The sequence below is a fragment of the Acipenser ruthenus genome, chromosome 23, assembly GCF_902713425.1.
Source record: "Acipenser ruthenus chromosome 23, fAciRut3.2 maternal haplotype, whole genome shotgun sequence".
Taxonomy (NCBI): domain Eukaryota; kingdom Metazoa; phylum Chordata; class Actinopteri; order Acipenseriformes; family Acipenseridae; genus Acipenser; species Acipenser ruthenus.
In genome coordinates, this window is record NC_081211.1 from 6959487 (window position 1) to 6981405 (window position 21919).

The 21919-nt window shown below is 37.9% G+C and overlaps 1 protein-coding gene across 9 annotated transcripts in view; it reads right to left on the reverse strand.

The window, feature by feature from the left end:
* LOC117964131 (receptor-type tyrosine-protein phosphatase U-like) overlaps positions 1 to 21919 on the reverse strand; it is a 193516-nt gene that overhangs the window by 37802 nt on the left and 133795 nt on the right. For all 9 annotated transcript variants that reach the window (XM_058997649.1, XM_058997648.1, XM_058997645.1 and 6 more), the window contains exons 9-14: positions 20127 to 20236; positions 17212 to 17413; positions 10947 to 11049; positions 10440 to 10713; positions 9679 to 9715; positions 5378 to 5516 (exon numbers count right to left, since the gene is read on the reverse strand). In XM_058997649.1, coding sequence (XP_058853632.1) covers positions 5378 to 5516; positions 9679 to 9715; positions 10440 to 10713; positions 10947 to 11049; positions 17212 to 17413; positions 20127 to 20236 — 865 coding nt within the window. The remainder of the gene's footprint in view (positions 1 to 5377; positions 5517 to 9678; positions 9716 to 10439; positions 10714 to 10946; positions 11050 to 17211; positions 17414 to 20126; positions 20237 to 21919) is intronic.

Sequence of the window (21919 nt, forward strand, 5' to 3'; positions counted from 1 at the left end):
ATGCAATTCTTGCACTTTAGGCCAGTTATATTATTCTGAGTTTTTTGGGGTTTTTTCTTGTCGTGTGAATCCAGCATCACAAAATCTGAAAACGTGTCTCAGCCTGGACTTTACATGGGCAAGTCTACAGCTTTTTGAAGGAACCCCCTGTTATGTAGATAGACTGTAATGTATGCACAGTGCATAATACACCCCTGCAGTATTTTATATACTGTACTTTTCATAATGTAACTTGCTGTCTGTGTATTGTGCACATGGTGCAGTTGCATTTAACATCCCTTGTATAATATGCATCCCACTGTTTACATAACACGCGCGGCTCATGTAAAATGCACTCCCCAGGCATGCTAAAAGCAGAGAGGTAAAGCAAAGAATCATACCAAGTAGGATCAATCAGTTGCATTTACATGGAAAAGATTATCAATGTATCATTTAAACATGAGCCCTACCCTTGTTATAAAGTCAGACAGTCCCAATATAAAATCTTTGGTTTAAGTTGAATTTTTTCTCCACCCTAAATAAAGGTTTGACTATAGGGCAGCAGTGTGGAGTAGTGGTTAGGGCTCTGGACTCTTGACCGGAGGGTTGTGGGTTCAATCCCCAGTGGGGGACACTGCTGTTGTACCCTTGAGCAAGGTACTTTACCTAGATTGCTCCAGTAAAAACCCAACTGTATAAATGGGGAATTGTATGTAAAATAATGTGATATCTGTGTAATGTAAAATAATGTATAATGTGATATCTTGTAACAATTGTAAGTCGCCCTGGATAAGGGCGTCTGCTAAGAAATAAATAATAATAATAATAATAATAACATCAGCTTTGCTGCCAGTGCAAGAAAAATGGTTAAGTATTCATGTAGGTTGTGATTTATGATACATGTGTACTCAAGAACAGGATGCCGCACACTTCATGTATATTATTATTATTATTATTATTATTTATTTATTAGCAGACGCCTTTATCCAGGGCGACATACAGTCGTAAACGGTGAGCTGCAATGGTTTGCAAAAGGGTGTCATATTCTGAAAATTGTGGTACATTAAATTGTCATTTCCTTGTGTAGGAATCTTTTAAAGCATCTATTTATATCTGTTCCTGTCAGTTAAATAGCGAGATAAATCCAGGATACATATGACCACGTCCCTTTACCCATGTTAGATCTGCTCTTTATTTTTCCATTTTCTCTCTGTGTTTTCAGCTCTTAAACTCTTATGTCGTGATTATGACCTTATTTAAACATTTAAAATGGAATAATTAACCAATTTAGAAAAAGTAACATTGATACAGAGGGAAACCAGTAAGTTAGAAATATACACAATAATGACAAGCAGTTACTAAGAAAAAAAATGTCCTTAAAAATATAGGCTATTTATCAACTGCATTGATTTTAATTAGGGATTTTTATTTTAGAAATTATGTCTTGTATTTATGAATGTCCATGTTTTATTTTTTAAATATTCCTAATATATAAAGCAATAAACATTTAGTTAACAATAAAACTGTATTAAAATGTTTATATAGACTTCAGTAAAGCAAAGACATCCTTCAGTATAACAAAGCTGGCTGGATGTTTAAAACTATGCTGTTGTCATGGAAACAGTGGAAAGTTAAAATGTTCAAATTGGAACAGTATCAGCGAGGACAGATTGTGCTGAGGAAGGATGAGTCAATTAAGGGTAAATGCTGCCTTCCAGGGTATGGGGTAACCTGTCACACTGGCCGCATGGTCACAGAAGGAACATACAGAACACACTGCACTGGCTGCCCTGCCCTCTGAAGAACCCAAAAGACCATGTACAGGGTCACTGTGACCTGGAACACCAGGTGGGCCCTGAAGGATGTTCTCCTGGCAATACCAGGTTGTGAAACAGATCCTCAATGATTCTATTCCCAAGCCCGTAAAGACAGTGAAGGGGGTCCAACATGATACCGAGCAGTGCTTTAGTTCCCACATCGGTTTTATTTTCTATTTACACTACAGTTTATGATTCAGGTCTGGGCCCAACCTGGAGCACTAAGGGGTGGTTCACGTTGGAATGCAAGACCTGGAGCAAAGTATTCTTTTTAGATTGCTGCTATGTTTAGGGTCGCACACAGTTGTAGGTTGTGGAATTGACTTCAATGTAGGAGACGTGATATAAGCCTTATACCCCAAGTGCAAATGATGTGTCAAATAAAACTTTAAATCAAGACGTTGGATGAGTAACCTGTTAAAGCAGATGCTTTAGAGGGATTTAGATTGAGTTAGGGAGGCACAGTTCTTTGAGAAATAATAGTGATGCATAATGATATTAATATGAAGAGTATTCAAAAGACACTCTGAAAGGACCCATTCACCAGTGGCCTCTTGACAGTATTGAGTTGATCCAAATGTGAAAACCCACACAAATAACAGTCACGTCTTTGGGTGAATCAGATTGATACAGCCATCATTTAACTTAAAGCACTTCTATTTTTAATCGAACCGTAAATGGTTTTTAAAATGAAAAACATATGTAATAGTGACACTTCCTAGAACAATCTGACAACGGACACACAATGGATGGATTATGTTCCCCCCCCTTTAATTGCCTGCTGGTCCATTACTTCTAAATAACCCCTTTACTCCATTTGAATGTATGTTTGCTGCTGGTTTTCACCATTTCTGGAACACATTTTTCTTTTCTTAATTTAAAAGGTTTAAGCACACTACACAATCACATTCTCGTGACACCCATTCACCTCGACCCTCAACCTACTTCTCTTTTATCAGATTTGGACGGGCAACTGCAGTCTAAATGGAAAACCAGTGCAAAGAGAACCAAAACAATGTGCTGTAAAGTGTCTTTATACAAAAACAGGACAGTTTCACAGGCAGCGAATCAGAAAATAATTCAACATTTTTAAAAGGTATGAAACTATTTCAGAATAAAAATCTGAGCTGCTCCTTCCTGCTACTAGCTGTTTCTTGTCAGTTGTTTAAAGTTTTCTTTTTTTTTTTGTAATTCCTCTAGAAATTCAACCTTTGCACATGGTTCAATTTGGGACTATAGTGTATTATGCAGCAAGTAAATCAAACCATAATACACTGTATATTCTATTCAAAATAGATGTTTTTATATATCTAAAGATGGCAGGTCACTTAGTACTTTTACCTGGCCATTAATAGTCCACTAGTTTGGAATAAGTATTTCGGCCATGTAAACAGCACATTCAGAATACAGGGTGCTATAATATACAAGCATTACAAACTATATAAATGGTCTATATAAATGGTATATTCCAAATATTACATTGAAAGCGTTTCATTTGAGAACTCACTGTATATTGAGGTAGCTGGACAAGTGCAGAAGACCATTACAAACAGACATGCGCAACAACGAATATCTACTTGTTAAAGTATGGAAGCACATTCATACAACATTGATATAAAAGATATGCCTCTTGTATGCTGGCCAGATGCATGAAGAAATTAATACAGGATAGCCACCTGGATGTTGACCTCATGAAAGATGAATGGAACAATGTCAACAGGCCTCCTAGCTTTGACACTGACCACATGATACGAGTGAAGTGAAATGGAACGAGATTAAGTAAATTAAATGAAAAGGCTGGTGATGATAATGGGTGCCAGTTGGCAGGTGGTCCAGCCGTATTCAGCCCCAGACAATGCTAGCTTTAGAGTGGAGGCAGGGATTGTAGTTGGCCAATCAACAAAATGCTATCCAGTTAAAAAAAAAAAATGTGAAAAGGAGTATGGATGTACGTAGAGTATGGAGGTATGGTACTTGGTTATTGGGTGGAGAATCAATTCACAAAATCAACCCCAAGCCTTAATTAATTTATTTCCTTTAAAAAGATATTTAACCTGGACAGCTCAATTGAGATATACCATTCAGGGTGTGCAGCAGCAAAATATTCACATCCTTAAAAGAAAATATATATATTTTCCTATCAAAATGAACTAAAATAGCTGTATGTGTAATGTTTGTGTAATGTTTTTATTAGGAGCAATTATGTTTTAATGCATAAGGTGGACTGAAAACTTGGCTTGCCCCAAGGATGGGCTATTGGCTAAAGCAGAGTGATGTAGGAAACATACCCCTTGAGATCAATGGATTTCTAGATCTACGGAGCAGATTCAGACCTCTTCCAGATGACTGGGTGATTTAAATGTAGTTGCTGAAGCAAGTTCTCTGTGAGTTTAGAGCTAATTACCTAAAAAGCACAACTTTTTGTATTCAATTACTGCCTAACAGAGAGGGTCACACAACTGCTCGCTCCCATGTAATTAAGCAAGTAATTGAATTGCATCCCCAGTAATTAAATATTTCACACTTTGATAAGCTGTTCAAACTATGCTCATCAGTACCTCAGTGAGTGAGGCAGAAAAAGAGTCTCTTTTCTATTTGGAATGATTCATTCCGATTCCAACTGGTCTGCATTCTTTGGGCTGGTTCTTTATACAGATCAATGAAACACCTTGGATCAAGGTGAAGTCTTTATAGTGAATAGTATTCACCACAAATATTTACTGTATTAGAGCAAATACTGTATTCTTTATTTTGCTCTTATTTGAATGTGATCTTACTTTTGACTGATTTTTACTGTACTTTATAACTGCTCATCTGTAACGTGATACTTTGTAATGTAACAACTGTAAGTCGTCCCGGATAAGGGCATCTGGTAAGAAATTATTAATAATAATAATAATAATAATAATAATAATAATAATAATAATAATAATAATAATAATAATAATAAATGTGAAGTTGTGTGCTAAAATCATCTCTCTTGTCTGAAGATCAATGGGTACCTCACTGTTAAGCCAGTCGCCTCTTTTATCCTCCAAACTGAGGCACTGGAGTCACTGTTCCCACGCTAATAAACCCTGGAAGCAAGATCCTGCCTGGGGAACTAGACCTTGATTTTCCTTCCCAACCCAGCACAGTGTAAAATCCAATGCATTGCTCACTGTGGGTCCTTAGCCAAAAGCATAACTTAAGTGAGATCTGACCCACACTTGCATGGCCACTTCAGACCGCTATAAAATTACCCTTCACTCAAAGAAAAACAGGACCCAGAAAGCTACGGGAAATATGTCCCCGTGTGGAATGATCACCCATATAATAGGTTTTCTTTCCCCATGGTAATACTATGTATTTACCACAGTTTACCCTGATGTGCCATGTTTATTAATGTGCTTTACCATACCTTGCTGGTCTTTAAAATGCTTACCTATGCTTTCCATCCTTACACTGTGCTTTATTATGCTTTTACTATGTTAAACATTTATTATTTTCTAAATATTGTTAATCTCTCTTTATTTGTGTGTCTTCAATTGCAGATACATGTCCAATTAAAGTTACTAAAATGCTGCTACTTATACACGTACCCCTTCTTGATGATGATGATGATTGCCCCCAGGAGCAGGATGAGAGCCACCAGCCCCCCAACACAGATGCCCAGAATCAGACCCATCTCCTCTGAGTGCTGGGACACCTCCAAGGCACGCTTCGCATCCTTGCAGGCAGCTGAAGAGACACCCACACGTTTGAGAAACAACAGGCACGGGGGGGGGGGGGGGGGGGGGTCACAATATTTAGGGTGCATTCATACTAAATGTTTCTTCTTCACTCTAAAATATATTTCTCAGGGGCCCTACTGAGAAGAAGTAAATGCATAGGAAAATTTAATGTAAAAGTAACATGCCATGATCCTATAAACACAGGGCCTGTGAGGACAGTGCTGGAAGCTCAGACTTTTATAAACTTTTAAAACTAGAAATCCATTTAAAATAATGAATAACAATATATGAATACAGTAATATTAAATACATTATAAAACACAAACAATGCTTTATCATAATGACATGACGTCAGAAATCAAGTTTTAATGATGTTTTATTTAGAATTTATTTTATTTAAAAAATAGGGAAGAATTCCAAATTGTGGAATGGAGTTTTCTGATATTCAAGGGTAATCTTGTTAAATATTGCTGCAAATACACATTTTTTTTTTTTTTTTTTTTTACCAAAGAAAACCCCAGCATCTTATTCCAAATTGTGATTTTTTTTTCTATGAGACCCAGCCTTAAACCTCTATATCTCAAGTTCTGAATAAGATATCTTACAACTTCTTGTACCATAGTCGTTCATATTGAACAGGTTTTCTTTTCATTTTAATATTTAGATACAAATCTCCAAAGGAAGAGAACAATTCATGGCAGCAACAGGATCATCTTGCTCTGGTTCTGCTGAGCAATTACAGGCCTGTGGAGATTTCCAATATATTTAATTCAATTTCAAAGGCCCTGAAGACATTTGTATAAAAATGTATCATCCGATTACTTCATTGCATTTTTTTTTCAGAAGCAACATCAGGAGGCTTAAATGCATTAGTCCAAGTGTATTATTTCTCTAAGTGCATTTGTGCAAAGCATTGGACACCTGGAAGGGTGATGAAAGCAAGGGGGAATTGCACAACCAGCAAGGTTACACTCTGATAACTTATTTAATTGAATGTGATTTATGGAAAACCCAGATACAATGTGACATTAACAGCATTAATATGCAGCAACGTGCAGCTGTGGGCAAAGGTGTGGAATTTTAATCAGGTGGGACACACAGCTACTGTACTGTGGTGCGCAAGTGAGTGGGGGTTCTGTAACAAGAGAAATTACTGCGGCAGATACACATTTAGATGAGATTGTATTAACTGTTTTTATGGCACAAGCCTGATGCATCACGTAAACATCCTAACATGTGTCTTTACTTGTGTTAAAGTAGCTAACAAAATAATTCCACACATTTCCACACACAGCCCATCTATTCACTAGGTAGGTCTGAAATATGTTTTACAAAATGTTTTTTTTTTTTTTTTTTGATACTACAAACACTCTTAAGGTTATCTCAACTGGTAAGACTTGCTTTAAGACAGTCATGCACTTTCTTGGTCATTTCACCAGGACAGTCAAATTATCCCTGACCTTTCACAGCCTTCTTTCCTGTTTGTAACTAACCATCTGCTTCCCCTAATGACTGACATTTTTGCAGCCCGTACGATTCTGACACAGAAGACCCTGATGAGATTAAATGACCCAGGAAGTGCAGGTGTAACAGATTCCCAGGAAGGCAAGGCATGCAAACTGAGAACATTATTTAAACTAGTGACAGATATCATGCTTTAAATATACTGCTTGGGGTATCATGTGTTTCTTTAAAAAAATGCATATTTGAGACCTTTATAGTGACTGGAAGAGCTTGATAGGTAAGGATCATGAACTTATTTTGTCCAGTACCTGAAATATTCTGTACAATTGTGGTACATTATACTACATGTAGGCTCTTGCTACAATTAAGCCGTTTGGGTACTATAAACCAACTGCTTCTTGGTAACAATGTTTGATTTTTAACAACTGTTTAACAGCCAGAACAAGAACTTCAGAACATAAGAAAATGTACGAATGAGAGGGCGCCATTCGGCCCATCTAAGGTCGTCATGTCCCTAGTAGCGCCACTTAATTTCCAACTGTCCTCTGGTCCTGGTTTCTGTGCTGCGCTTAATGGCCCTGTCTGTCCACACTATGCCTTTAAACCAGCTTAGAAGTGCTAAATACGGTTAGCGTCCACACAACGCAGCGTTTAATACCACCTCAGGGGAAAGTCTTGAGTCCGGTTCTAAATTAGATTGCATGAGGTAGTGCGGTTTATCAGAAGTGTGGACGTTTTAATAACAAACTACATTATTTTTGTATATTCCAATATCCCAAAATGCTTTGTGATGCCTGGCTAAATACTCCTTAAGGACTTGCTATCAGTGTACATTTTTATGCTTAAAAAATCTGTCCCTGTTAAACTAGTGGGGAAAATAACAAAAGCACAACATTACATTAGGCGACTGCAAAAATGAAATGTAGGGGATGAACAATTCATGTCATTTGTCAGCTCTGTTTGAAATAAAATTAAAGGGACCACAATTATGCTGAGGCAAGATATGAAGGTAAAAGCAAGGATTGTTTTATAATTAACAGCCTTTTCTGAGTTTAATTATTAAACAGAATCAGCACAACTTGTTTAAAAGGGACATCACCTGATTAAAAATAAAACCTGAAAACTTCAAGCCCTACTTCTGTGTGTGTGTGTGTGTTCACATTTACTTTTTCCAAAATACTTGTTTTATTTCTTTTTAACAATATGGACCTCTGTTAATATGGGGCATAACACATTTCAAATAAAATACAATGCATGGTGGGATACTACCATATTAATTTCCACTGTTCATTGTGCTGCTAGGAACTGTAACTATTTTAATAGTGTGTGGACGCATTAAGCCAGGCTAAACATGAAACAGTTCTTCAATGTGGATGCTTTGAGCTCGATTAATTAAAGCGTTCTTGAGCACGGTTCTCGAGATTGGTTATGTAGTGTGGACAGGGCCAAAGTATTGGTTTGGGTTAACTATAGCAACTACTTTTACTATTTGAAGGACTTCAAATCACCCCCCCCATCAAACTTTGTGCACCAGCCTTCGGGGAGTTTATAGTCTTCCCACAGATGCACATTGCAACTATATGATATTTTTTCTGGGATATAGTCACTCAGCCACTTAGCTGTTTCCACAAGGAATATGTGGCAAAGGAGACCATTTATTCTCAATTGTGTTTTAATAAAGAATTAGCTGGGTCTGAATGTAGTCCTAAGTGAGAAACAACTCAAGGTATTTTAGGAACCTGTAGCTCACCTAAATTGCTTCTCACTTTTGCTGTATCACTGGAATAATTCCCTTTGCTAAACAGGTATATTCTGGCATGCCGTCTTTCCCAAATGTTTCCGAAGCGGGTAAAATGTTGGTGTTCAAAAGACCACGATCAGCGTAACAGATTGAATAATATGCAAGCATTTCTCTGGAAGAGCACTGATAGGCTGTGGCATCCTATTGCTCTTATGCATTTTTATACAAGTAGTATTACTTTGGATACTTTTTAGGGTCCTCATTCAAAATACAGGGACTCTCATGTGCTGATCGTGTCCGTATGTCTCTGTCACACTCTACATCGAGAACACAATATCTGCCTTGATTTTGCAGAAATCTTCATCAAACTTATCATACACTCCTAGCCTGGATGTTTGGGATTGCATTTGGCTACAATCTGATAAACTGTCAATTTTATACAAATATCCTTAACCTCTTTCACATTCTTACCTTTTGCCTACATTCAAACTGCTGTTGCGGTCCCTCAACACTACCCAAACTCTGCTCACTACACCTGTAATACGTTCTATAAATGTATCTCTTTTAGGTCCTGGGATTATGAGGACACTGATGTGCATGTGCTGGTTTATTTTTCTCTAGCATGATATACATTATAATCTTCTGAATAAATACATTAATGATTTGGGTTTGTTGAGATGGGTGTAAAGGATTTAGAATCACATTCGTGAGTGTGGTGTGCCCATCAGGAAATGGCCGGGGAACAGCCTATATTTGTGGACCCTCACACCTTCACAAAGATTGCTGCGGACTGGCCACTGCCATCTCTGAAGTACATACAGTAACTCAATTGCGGGATTTTTTTTTTTCAGTGACTACCAGTGACTTCCCTGACTGCAGTTTGGGAACCTCTGTGTTACACAAAGCACCACACATCAAATATGGAGCCTGTTTTGAATGTTGTATATAGAAATAATGGCTTTACCTTTACGGGCAATTCTGATGCAGTTAATTCTTGTTTCCTAAAAGTAAAACAAACAAAATAAATCAACATTGGTTCGACAGTACAACACTACTTTTTAAATGCATTTTCATTTCTTTTACCAAAAAAAGTATATCTTTCAAAATACCCTGCTTTAAAAAAAACGGTTGCTTGTTTTGTTATATGGTACTTTTTTAGACAGGTGTGTAAGAAAAGCAGCACCATGATTAATATCTGATCCCAGATAAAATAAAGATATAGAGATTGCATGGAGAAGAAATAACTACCCACTTGATTGTCTCAAAGGCCCTCACATTGGAAACATTTATTAAGCTTATACTGTAGCAATGAACTGCTGTGAAAAAAAGATTGATGATTACAGATTAAATTACAAGATGACAGCAGTGGCTTTGTTCAATTTGGTTAAAGGATTGCTCTTTGTTTACTGGAATTCACCCAGCTGCAAAGGAACAAGGCAGATCTGTAATTGTGGGCTTTCTTTAAAAGACTGTTGTGTTGTCAATTACATAAAGTAACTATTGTATTTGGGTGTTGCATTGCCAAACAGTACATTTCTTATTTGTGATCGTCACAGTAGGCAATCATTTTTAGGACTTAAAGCCCTCACTGTCCTAATTAAGACAGCTAACCGAACAGAAATAAAATAACCGAAAAAGGAATCAAAACCCCCAAAACCACAATACACGTGTGTGCCTGTAGATCATTGCTGTACGGACAGGTGGTGAAGGAACATCAGAACCCACCCCTTTGAAGTTGCTCAGGGCCTGGAAGTAGATGAGGAAGGCCTTCCTGGGGTCAAGCGGTGTGTTCCAGTAGCCGTTGTACGTATGGTTGTCTCCAACAGTGAAGGGCATGGCCTCTGGCAGGCTGCTGGGCGGTAGTTCGGCGGTGTAGTAGTGTACGCCTCCTTTGGCTTGGGCCTCCTGGCGTGTAGTGGGGACAGGGAAACACTCCAGGTTTCCCAGCTCTCGCTTCACCTTCTTGGGTCTGTCTTCCTCCACAACCACCTGGTACATGCTGGAACAAACACAAACGTTTAGTTTACTCATTTCAAAAACACTTTTAATAATGTTACTTATTTTGAAGGTTTAAAAAAACATGGAGAGAACCACAGGTCAGGCTTTTAGGGACTTCTGATAAAAAGTTGCACTGCATATCAATGGCCATTCCCTTCAATACAGTGCAGTCTATTGGACTTGCTGCATATCAATGGCCATTCCCTTCAATGCAGTGCAGTCTAGTGGTCTTACCTGACCGGAGCTCCTCTGCTTTGGGCAGGCCTCAGAAGTACAGTAATGGTGCTTTCTGATTCGCCGAGAGGTGGAGGCATGTCTCCGTAATCAAACACAGGAGCTGTGGGCACAGTCAACCAGAGAGAAAGCCCAAGCTATTTCAATATTATTTTCTGCAGGAGAGTGAAATTCATTTTTGATTAATGTGTGGTAACACGGGTACAAACATGAGAATTCTTGGCCCACATCCCAGTGAATGTACATTTCTGAATCACTGCTGCATCGAGATGAAGAAGTTAGTGTTTTTTTTTTTTTTGTTGTTGTTTAAATATCATTTGTAAAACATTCAGTAAGGCAGAAATCTGGTTATTTGAAAATACATGGATTCAGTGCTCTTGATGATGAATTTTATTGCTACAGATACTCTTTGTTAAGAACAAAACATGAATAGTTTTAACAATCCCAACCCTGGTTTACCAATGTTAACCATTGCCAAACAACGCTAAATATTGTACCAGTCAAACCACGTCCAACTGTTTCAGGAGTTTCAATACAAGATATGGTTTACTAGATGTACATTTGCTTGTTAGTAAATGTCACTACCAGTGAAGTGGGGTTCAAAAACAAATAATTGAAAATTGCAAACCTTGTTCCTAAAATATAGTTAGATCAAATGTTACCTGCCTCTAAATATACACACTACACCTCCCGATATCATGTTTTCTAAAACCACAAGCTAGAATGAATCTCTCCAATTTAGCCCACAGATGCTCCCCTGTGACTATGCTATTACAGAATAACTCTTCATTTCTCATAATTGAAATGGTTTTTTATTTCATAGCATATTGCAGCTTTCAATATGATACATTTTTATTTACTAGCTTTCTGTTCAGATTAATACGTACTATAAGCAGTTTTTTATTAAAATGTGCAATTAATGCAAATGCAATGTTAGCTGAGACTACACAAAATTGAATACAGCAAGATATAAGGAAGGAAATGGATCTTTCACTTAATTGGGCATGCCTTAGGGAAACAATCATTGCAAGATGGTGACAATCTATAAAGAGGGTGTCTAGTAATCTTAGAATTACAGGATTTGTTGGCTTGGAATATCCAAATTGCCCTCAAAGTGTCACATGGTCACATCAGGCTGCAACAACAAAGCAATAAAGCCTGGCAGGCAAAGGAATGAGCCAATGGGCATCAAGTACTTAAAGACAATTGTTTGTTGGTGCGTAGATGAGATGCGCATGGCTTGAAGTTCTGCTCTGATGTCAATCGCTCATGCCCGTTGAAACAGGAGGGGTTATTATTATTGTAGTAAATAGCAAGCCGTATAAAAAAGTAGATGTAGCACTCACCCGGTATTTAAGACTACGGTAGATCACCAACTAGCAAGAAGGTAAAATGACCTGCACCATCTTAGTCTTAATTAATATAATATGTAGTTTTTGCAACCGGCACCATATTTAAAAGCCTACACCTCAAACTAAAACTATTTGACAGGTCAGTAAACTGAACCATACCATACATTTACCATAGTTTGCTGTGTTGTTTTAATATGCTTCAACATACCTCTGTGGGCTTTACAGAGCTTGTCTATGCTTTACCATGCTTTCACATTGCTTTACTACATGTTGCTGTGCCTTCAATATGGTAAACTTTCAATCCATTTAGTCCTGGGTCTCTCTCAACAACTATGGTGTTGAAGTCCAATGGGTCAGACCTTAGAGGCTAGTTAATTAGAGCAATATTCATTGCTATTGTCTTTCTCATAAGCAATCAGAAGTAGTATAAATGTATTTATAGCCATATCTGACTAGAAGGAAGAAAAATATGAGTCTGTGTTATTTTAAAAAGCACATGAAGGGGAATAGAAATCTAGAAAAAGGAAGAGTAAACATGATGAAGTGTAATAGGCCTCATTTTAAAATGCTTTAACAACTGAACTGAATAGCAGATGTTTCGCACACCTCTGGGAGGCAGAGTATGCAAATTATTTGAAAAGGAACGCTTATGAGTCAATATGGAAATTCAGTACAGTAGTCTCCGCATACAGGAACACCTCCTAAGAGAACACTTCGGTTTAGGGAACACCCTTGTGGTGAAACTGAATTTTTCCATTGTAAAATGCTCCGCCTAAAGGCAGAGGAACTTCGCTTAACAGAACACCTTTTTGGCACTGATAGCGATTCGTTGCTAAATCAATTAAAAACTGCTACAGTACAGTTTTGAACCTGATAACTCATCATCAAACTCACATTGTTTATTAAAACTTTTCAAAACTGACTTGTCATCGCGAGAGTAATCTAGTAATCTTTTTTTAACGGGGTGCTGTGTTAATAACCATTGTGTGAAAATTAATTCTCGTATTCATAATTACTGTTATGCTGCTGCTGCATTTTTCCCATATGTTGGGGTGCTTTGTTAATTTAGTTTGTCAGTTTGTTTATTAATATATTTATTAACATATGCTTGCCTATTGCTTATTCTGTTAATTTCACAATAACACAAGTAATAAATGCATTTGTATGTATTGATTCAGATCATGATTAGCCTTGGCATACTGTGCCCGGTGGTCAACTCTGCCTTAGAGAACATTTCACTTGCTTCCCTAGGGTTGTTCTCTTAGCCAGAGACTACTGTAACTGGTGAGCAATTTTTTCAATGGGCTCAGAGTAGAGTAAGCCCCCTACAACAAGCAACACAGAACTTTAGAACTCTGACAGTAAAAAATTGCTCACCCTGAGATTCTAAAAAATACTGCATGGGGTAGTGTGTGATCAATGTAGCATCCCACCACTCGCGTGTGCACTCAATTCTCACATCACACACTACCCCATGCAATAGTCTCTATGTAGTATCTGTTTATTGAACTGTTGTAATCCATAACAAGCAACGTGTTAAGACCTGTGTCAGCTCTGAATTAACTGCAGCACTCTGAGAACATCCCTGGAGAATTCTGTTTCTATAACCAGGAAACTGATTGAAAATAAAGTATTTTAAAACTTAAAAATTTAACAACTGAATTCAGAGAATGACTTTCATTAGATCGAGCTCTGAATCTGGTTATCAACACAATGTCATTTGGAACAGTGCGATTCCCCGTCATTCACACGTTGGACGGTAATGAATGCAAGATAGATTCCAGAATGAGATCTAGTTAAAACAATATTTGCTGAGTACCATAAAGAGCAGTGCAGTTTTACAGCCAACAGAATGAGAGGGCTATGCTTTTCCATTAGTGAGGTCGTTGAAACTTCTGCCCGCCCGCCCTCCCCCCTCCCCCCTCCCTCCTCAACGTAAAAACCATCTTAACATGCTATCCACAGTAAATGAGAAGGATATGGTTTAAATTGGATTTGGCTGGAAAAGTACACCTCTGTAGACAAAGCCCTGACAGTAATAACTGCCAGGTTCTCATCTTTGTTTTAATATTGGTGGTCAATTAGTGAGGAATGTGAGATGCAAACAATTACATGGAAATCAATGATTTAGATATAAAAGAGGACCCTCTTAGCGAGAGCCCACAGTCACCTGCTGAATCAATAAATTCGCACAGTTTTATTAAAGGATAAAAACAAATGGTGTTATTCTAGCTAAACAAGCTCAGATTTCAAATCAAGCCTTGGATTACTGGCTGGCTTTGGTCTGGGCACTACAAAAGAATAGTGATCTAACTCATCAAGTTATTTATTCAGAGTAAGTAAGTAATTTGAGAGCCAAGCACTGCCATTCATTATTCCCATCCCCAGAATTCACCTACACAGTGACGTGTGAACGGTCCTGAAAAAACAAAGATCTGAACCATCTCCAATGAACAGATAGGCACACATCTCCAGATTCTCATACTTCCAATAGGTTCTGCTATGCTCTTTAACCAAATTTTATCTAACTGGATTAGCAGCTCTCTAGATATAGGTACAAAATGTAAGTGCAGGGGTTACATTTGGGAGAAGTGCATCCTTTTTTTCATCCCGGATATCCCTAGTTGAAGTTTATTTCATGGCATTATTAGAACCCTATGTATCCCAGATATCCTCATTTGTTAACATCAGAAGGGGAATCAAAAATCGTACGGATGTAAGAACTACAAACACTGTCATACCTACGAATCTCAACAGCAACAGTGTGGTGGACATTAAGATGATTCAATTGTATTAGTCAGCTTTCTATTCAGATTAATACATACCAAAACAGATTTTTTATTAAAATGCGTAATCAATGCAAATGTAATTCTAGCTGAGAGTAGACAAAGGGAATACAGCAGCATGTAAAAGGAACAAATGGGCCTTACACTTAATTCAACGTGCCTTAGGGAAACAATGATGCACTCTGCAAGATCATGGTCATTTAAAAAAAGAGTTTTATAGAATTGCAGGATTGGTAGACTTGGAATATCCAAATGGCCTACTGTCATGGAATTAGATTCATGTTGTGAATCTCAAAGGGCTCTGCAACCCATCAACAATAAATAACAAGAAAACAATAAAGTGAACTTTACTGACCAATTTGACTGCATGGAACCGAAAAAGGACAACATGTTGTTGCATAGAAAAGCTTAGTGTACTCTATCTTCTGGGCAGTATTCAGTCAATTATGCTTACCTCCCGCTTGGCTTAGCTGTATATCTGCTCTGGGCTGTACCTGAGTTAATTCCTAAGTTAGAACATAAAGTCTCTACTAAGTCCTTAGTTGTTACTAGTTAGTTTATAACTAAGTGCTCTCTTATTTCAGTTGCACCACGGGTACTTAAGACAATACTTTGTTAGTTTATCACCAAGAGCGGTTCATACTAAGTCGGTGACGTCATCACTGCTCGGTAGCCAATTAGAAGTGAGGTTATTTCAGAGGGCTTGGTCAGTGACACAGATCGAAACTCCCACTGAAGAAACATGTATGGACACGACCTTTAAACTGCCTAAAATAAATGTCATGAGAATGTTAAAAATGTTTCGTTTTGATCAAAATTAAAATCACCTTTTTGTGAATCAGGATGCTGAGATGGCAAACTTTTTGTTCTTACTTCATATCTCAAACCTTCACACTTCCCTGTATTATTTATAAATGCTTGATATTGACTAGGTGCTGTCCAGTATAAGGTAATTACATGTAATGAAGGTAGAGTATCTACGGCAATGCAAAAGTTCAAAATTCTTTCAGCCAAACACTCAGTTTAGATGGCTTACCAAAAGAGTTTCTATGGAGACATTCATGGTCGCACATTTATCATCTTGTCATCTTGCTTCTACGGGATTCCTTATTTAACTCCTGCTTGTTTATTTTCTTTAAAAAAATCTCTATTAATTTAAAAACATGATTATAAAAACAAACAACGCATTTCGACACAACCGTGTCTTCATGAGGTTCACAAAACGCATTGTTTGTTTTTATAATCATGTTTTTAAATTATATATATATATATATATATATATATATATATATATAGACACACACACACACACACACACACACACACACACTTTACGATTAAGGTTAAGGTTACGATAAAAAAAATGTAAGAATATTTTGTACTGGGAATCGAAGGTCGTTATACGTTAGATGACAAATATACATATTTAATTATACATTAAAATATAACCCTGGTGAAAAAATCAGGAAATATTATAGGAATCCCTCAGAAATTGAAGTAATTCCTATAGGATCATATAGGAACTATAAAATTATTATCTTATTAAATCCTATAAGAAACTTTAGAATCGAGTAGGATTTAAAAGGCTGTCCTATAATTATCAAGAGGATGTATGCGGTCTCACAGGATTCGCTGACGAAAACTATGAACAAAATAATCTTCAAGAAAAGAAGCTCACGCAGCAAACATTGCCTCTTCCTTTTGTATTTTTATTCTACGAACAGCTTACAGCTCCCTAAAGGTATGCATACTTTTTAAGCAACAACTAGTCTTACGTTGTAACTATCACAGCTGGTGCAACCCGTAAAAAGTTAGTAACATGTAAAAAATCAACGTTAGTAAAGACTTACTCTTTAACTAAGCTAAGTAAGAACTTATGCACAGCTGGTGCAACCCAGCCCTGCTCTCTACCCCTTAACCCCTTAATTAATGACGTCACTGCACAGCCACCAATGGCGTTTGACACTAGTGCCCCAACTAAAAGGGCTACTATGATGTAATAGTTCTATATGGGCAATCCCTCAGGACTTACGGATATTTTCCTGCATGAAAAATAAAACAGACGTTCAGATTTTTCCAGCAGGAATCTCAAAGACCAAGGCATTGAGACACGATGCAGTTCCTTACCGGAGATGTTGGTGGTGATCTCGGTGAGGGCTGTTTGGCCGAATCCCTTGCCAGTGCGGGCCCGGATGGAGAACAGGTAGGTGGTCCCAGGCTGCAGGTTGGAGAACATGTGGTAGGTCTCATTGCGCAGCTTGGAGACGGTACGGCGAGGGCCAGGCACGTTGATGCCAGGGTCTGAAGATTCGATGCTCTGGTAACTGATCTACAAGCCAAAACAGAGATTTACCTGCTTGCGGGTTATAAGGTAAATGGTACAGAAGAGCCGGCACTGTAGTCCGTAGCGGGTTTAGGTACATGCAACCCATGAAATTGCATGGGCCCCCGAGGCAGTAAGGGGGAACGTGTTGACGTGCCTCGGTTACTATAAAAAAAAAAAAATAATAATAATAATAAAACTTAAATTCACCTGAAGTCTGCACCAGAATGAATGACTTATTCGCCATTTTACCGTCTACTTATCTATATGCCACAAGCCATAAACAGAAAAAAAACACAACGTGTAGGGGTTTATTTAAGCCACACACAAGTTTGTCGGTTTGTGCCGCATAATCATGCAACACACGATTTAAGCTAAAAATGGTAAGACATTTAAAAATCTAACATGAAATACTGTACTACTATTCTTGCTTCCGGTAGACCTTTGCAACATAATTTTGTAGCGATGCAAAACCTTTGGCCATGCTGTACATTAAACTACTTTTAAAGTATGGCCAAACTTATTTAAAAATGTGGCCATTCTGCAAAAACTTTGTAGTGATTTTATTACTGAAACAAATGTAGTCAATTAAAAATAAAGGCAACATTTAGAAACATTTGTGTGATTTAAATAAAACGAAAACAATGCTGGACTGTTACTTGGTTTTCTGGGTTTTTCTTGTTTTCAGATTCAGCGTAATTATTATAATGAACCACCAGCTAGAGTTTTCACATGATTGGTCACCAAATATTTATATCCGTTATGATTTGTTTTGCTGACATGAATCTTGCTTGGTTTTAATATTTTTTCACAATTAAGATGATAGCAACGAAGCCTTGTTTTCAGATGGCTGGTCATATTATGCAACCCCTGCTTGGCCGGAGGCAAATTATTTCTGGTGTATACAGTTTGAAACGTTAATTTGAGCAAAGAACCCCCTTTGTAGTGACACTAGTTCAGTGAAGATATTTATCAATTCCAAAATCTTAAAGCTGTAATGACCCACAGCTGCTGTGTGTTCAATTAGATATGCTTTCTTTTCAATACAGAGCTGTCCATCCAAAACTACTGTTTATCCAGGCTACAGACTATTTCAGTATATTTGCACTTATGATCCATGGTTCATGCATTTTTACTGCTTCTATCAAAAACTAGACTGTCCAGCCTTCAAATCAAAAGAACCATACTGTGGAGCTCAAGGAGCAATAGATGGTTCAAGACCAATCTATTTAATTCTGTCATAGCTTAGTTCTGTGTGTGAGATGTGCTTCACCATGGAGCAAGCAAAGTTTGTCAACTATCCATGTAGATCTTAAAAAGTTTCAAGGATACACACGTCCTCCTTTTCCTTTAAATCGATTGCCACTGCATCACTCTGAGTCAAACAAGCACACGCCTACCTAAGAGGTTTTGAATGACAAGCTCTGTTACGTCTAATGATTCAGAATATGTGGGGAAAATTATTTATGTATATACTTCCTAGTACTAAATCATGTCGAGTGGGGTTACTCAAACGCTGTGAGCAAAGCTTGCAAGAGAACCCACTCTCAACCTGACTAGAGGTAGGCGGCGAGCACATTTAAATGTAAATCATCAAATAAGTCATGAATTTGAAAAGAAACAGATGGCATGAATCATACAATCAAACAATTGACATTTATTGTTTTTACGCAGCTGTTGGTTGCCACTGTAACATTTGAACAGGTCTTATTTCAACTGACTCATAACTGAAATATCAGTTTGTAAAGCCATGGCTACTCACAAATGTGTCACTAAGGGTAACTAACTAGTTATGGAAGGTCTTCAATCAAGAAAAAAAAGCCTTAAGAAATTAGCCCCTGGACTGTCCAAACATGTATTTATTTCCAGTAAGCGAGCCGAGGGTTTTCAATTACATTCTGGGGCTGCATTTAATCTAAGCTCCTGACACGATTTCCACAAGAATGAAGAATGTAATGCTTAAGCCATTACAAAACAGTCTGTCAACTCAACTTTGAGGTCTCAATGATTCTCAAATGCCATGTACCATAGTCTGAAGGCAGACACAAAGGTATTTCAATGACTACAGTCTAATAGTGGTGACATATTACCACAGGGCAACTTTAACTCGCAGCTCTTTCTCAGCACTGAAGCATCTCAAAGCACTTTTACAATGCAAGTTACAGACATGGAGCAGTTGAGTCAATGAGGTATAGTGTCAGGTGCACAGTAATATCCAACACATCTGTATTTCAGTGTCTGCTGCAGTAGTGTCTTTGTTTGTTGTTTTTTAAGTCAGGCAGAGACCCTCATAACTAAAATTCACTTCTTGCCTGAAATTGAACCAGGTCTCAGACTTGAAGGCAACTGGTTTCCTAGGCAACAAGGGACCTTGAGTTCTTTAACCCTTTGCTCCTCCAAAATACACCTAACACACAAAACGGTATCTGCCAGTATTTGCCAGTACATCACTCTTTGGGCTTTACAGCTTTGTTGGCAGCCACATTGAGAAATAATTGGTGCTGACCGTGTCGTAATCAGTAATGTGGTTATATTTTTAATAATAACCTAAACTAGGATCACTGTAGCATCCTGGGAAACATTAATAATAAATTAACTCAAAATATTTATTTCAATTTAGTCTAATTACTCCCCAAGACTGAAAGTCCAATTTTCCAGATCCTGAGGCAGACAGCAGCAACATGCAAAAAACTACAAGGGACACTAGATAGGACCTTACCTCATACTGGGTTATGAGTCCATTTGGTTCCAATGGTTCCTCCCATTTCAGGAAAATCATGTCTTCCAGGGGGGTGAAAGTGAGGGAATCGGAGGCGATCCCACCCGGAACTGCAGATATAAACAAACAAACAGTCATCAAGAGATAAAGAATGTCTTTTCAGTCTTCTTGTTTCACCTGGAAACAGTGGTAGCATAGCAACCCCTTACATTTGTCAGGTCTACCATCCAAGGTTAAGCTGTTACAATTGCATTTTCTGACAGGCTGAGAAGTACTGGTAATGGTTTTAACATGGGTTTGATATGCACATCTTTTCTATGCTCACTGTTTTAAGGAATGAAAACCAAAAAATGAAAATCAATTTTGCTTTTGCATTACTGCTATCTTTATTTCGGTGCTCAACTTCTTTTGGGGGTATTACTTAAATTGGGGAAAAAGTCCACCCAACGATTCTGCACCTCAGGCACCCTGCATGGCCAGCACGGTCCTTGGATCGCAATCTAATTGAGTTTGGGATGAATTTGAACAATGCATTGAACATCAGAATCCTCTCTCTGCTTACCTCTTGAAATACTAGCGGCTGGATGAATTAAAACCCATGGAGACACTTTTGACCTTGTGGAGTCTATGTCACAAAGACTTTGATCAGGGCAAACAGTGGCCCAACTTGACAGGTACAGGTCCTAATAAAACGGCCAGGCTGTGTATGTCTAAAATGTGTCATGGTGGGTCCTTCTTTGCCTTCATCAGTCCCTGGAACTGCATCTTGGCTGGAGGTAACAAGGGCTTGGTTATGCTTGGATGCCAAAGCCAAATCACTCTTGGAGTTTGATCTCACTAGTTATCTAATATTTTTTTGGACTACCTAGTCATGTTGTTGAGGCAGAATCAATGTGATCCGTCAAGACCAAACTTTAAAAAAATAAAAATGGTCTGGCGATCAATCAGCTACTCGGAGGAGCTTATCCACTACTTTCCGTAGTGCAGAATTCTAACCACGTGTTACCCAAAACGTCAGACTTTCTACACTGCAGCCCAGCACTCTGTGCACAAAGCAACTTGAATCTTTGTGATTAATGATAAGTAAGACGAATATGGAACATACAAAAGGTAATAAAAACATGCTAATCCAGTTTCACCAGTCCCTTTGTGACTTTGTCTGTGCTCCAAAGAACACAGACATAATTAATTTCTGATGAGGGTGCAATTAAAAATAACTTCCCTGCTTTATTATGATCATCTTGCCTGGAATACTTTCTCAAACACATATATTAAACAACATACGCACAATTGCATTACCTTTAATACTATCCTCTCCAAAATAAATCACATTGTTGAGGTTCTGAAATTTTACTGCAGCAGTCAAAGTGGAACGCTGCTAAGAGAGTTTAAGAGCCTCACTCTTAAACTTAAACACCGATAAGTTGAAATATAACAGCCTCCGACGACCAAATTGCTCATCAAATGTGGGCAGTCTAACTAGTCATAGCTCCAGCCTCCACCTGAACTTACATACCTAGGCTAATGCTTCTTGCAGTTATCACTCCCACATTAAAATACTGATGACAAAGAAAAAAACAAACCACTCAAATCACTATCAGTGTCTATGTGACATTAAAGTGAGGAATTACACAAGGTGTAAAGTACAAAATAATTTCAGTGATTCTTAACTAATAATTTGTTGATATGTTGGTTCATGTTCTTTCTCGGCTGGTTTATTGTAATGCTTGATGGCCTCCCTGATTCTAAGGTATGTCGGCTCCAAAATGCTGCAGCTAGAATGCTTACATGCA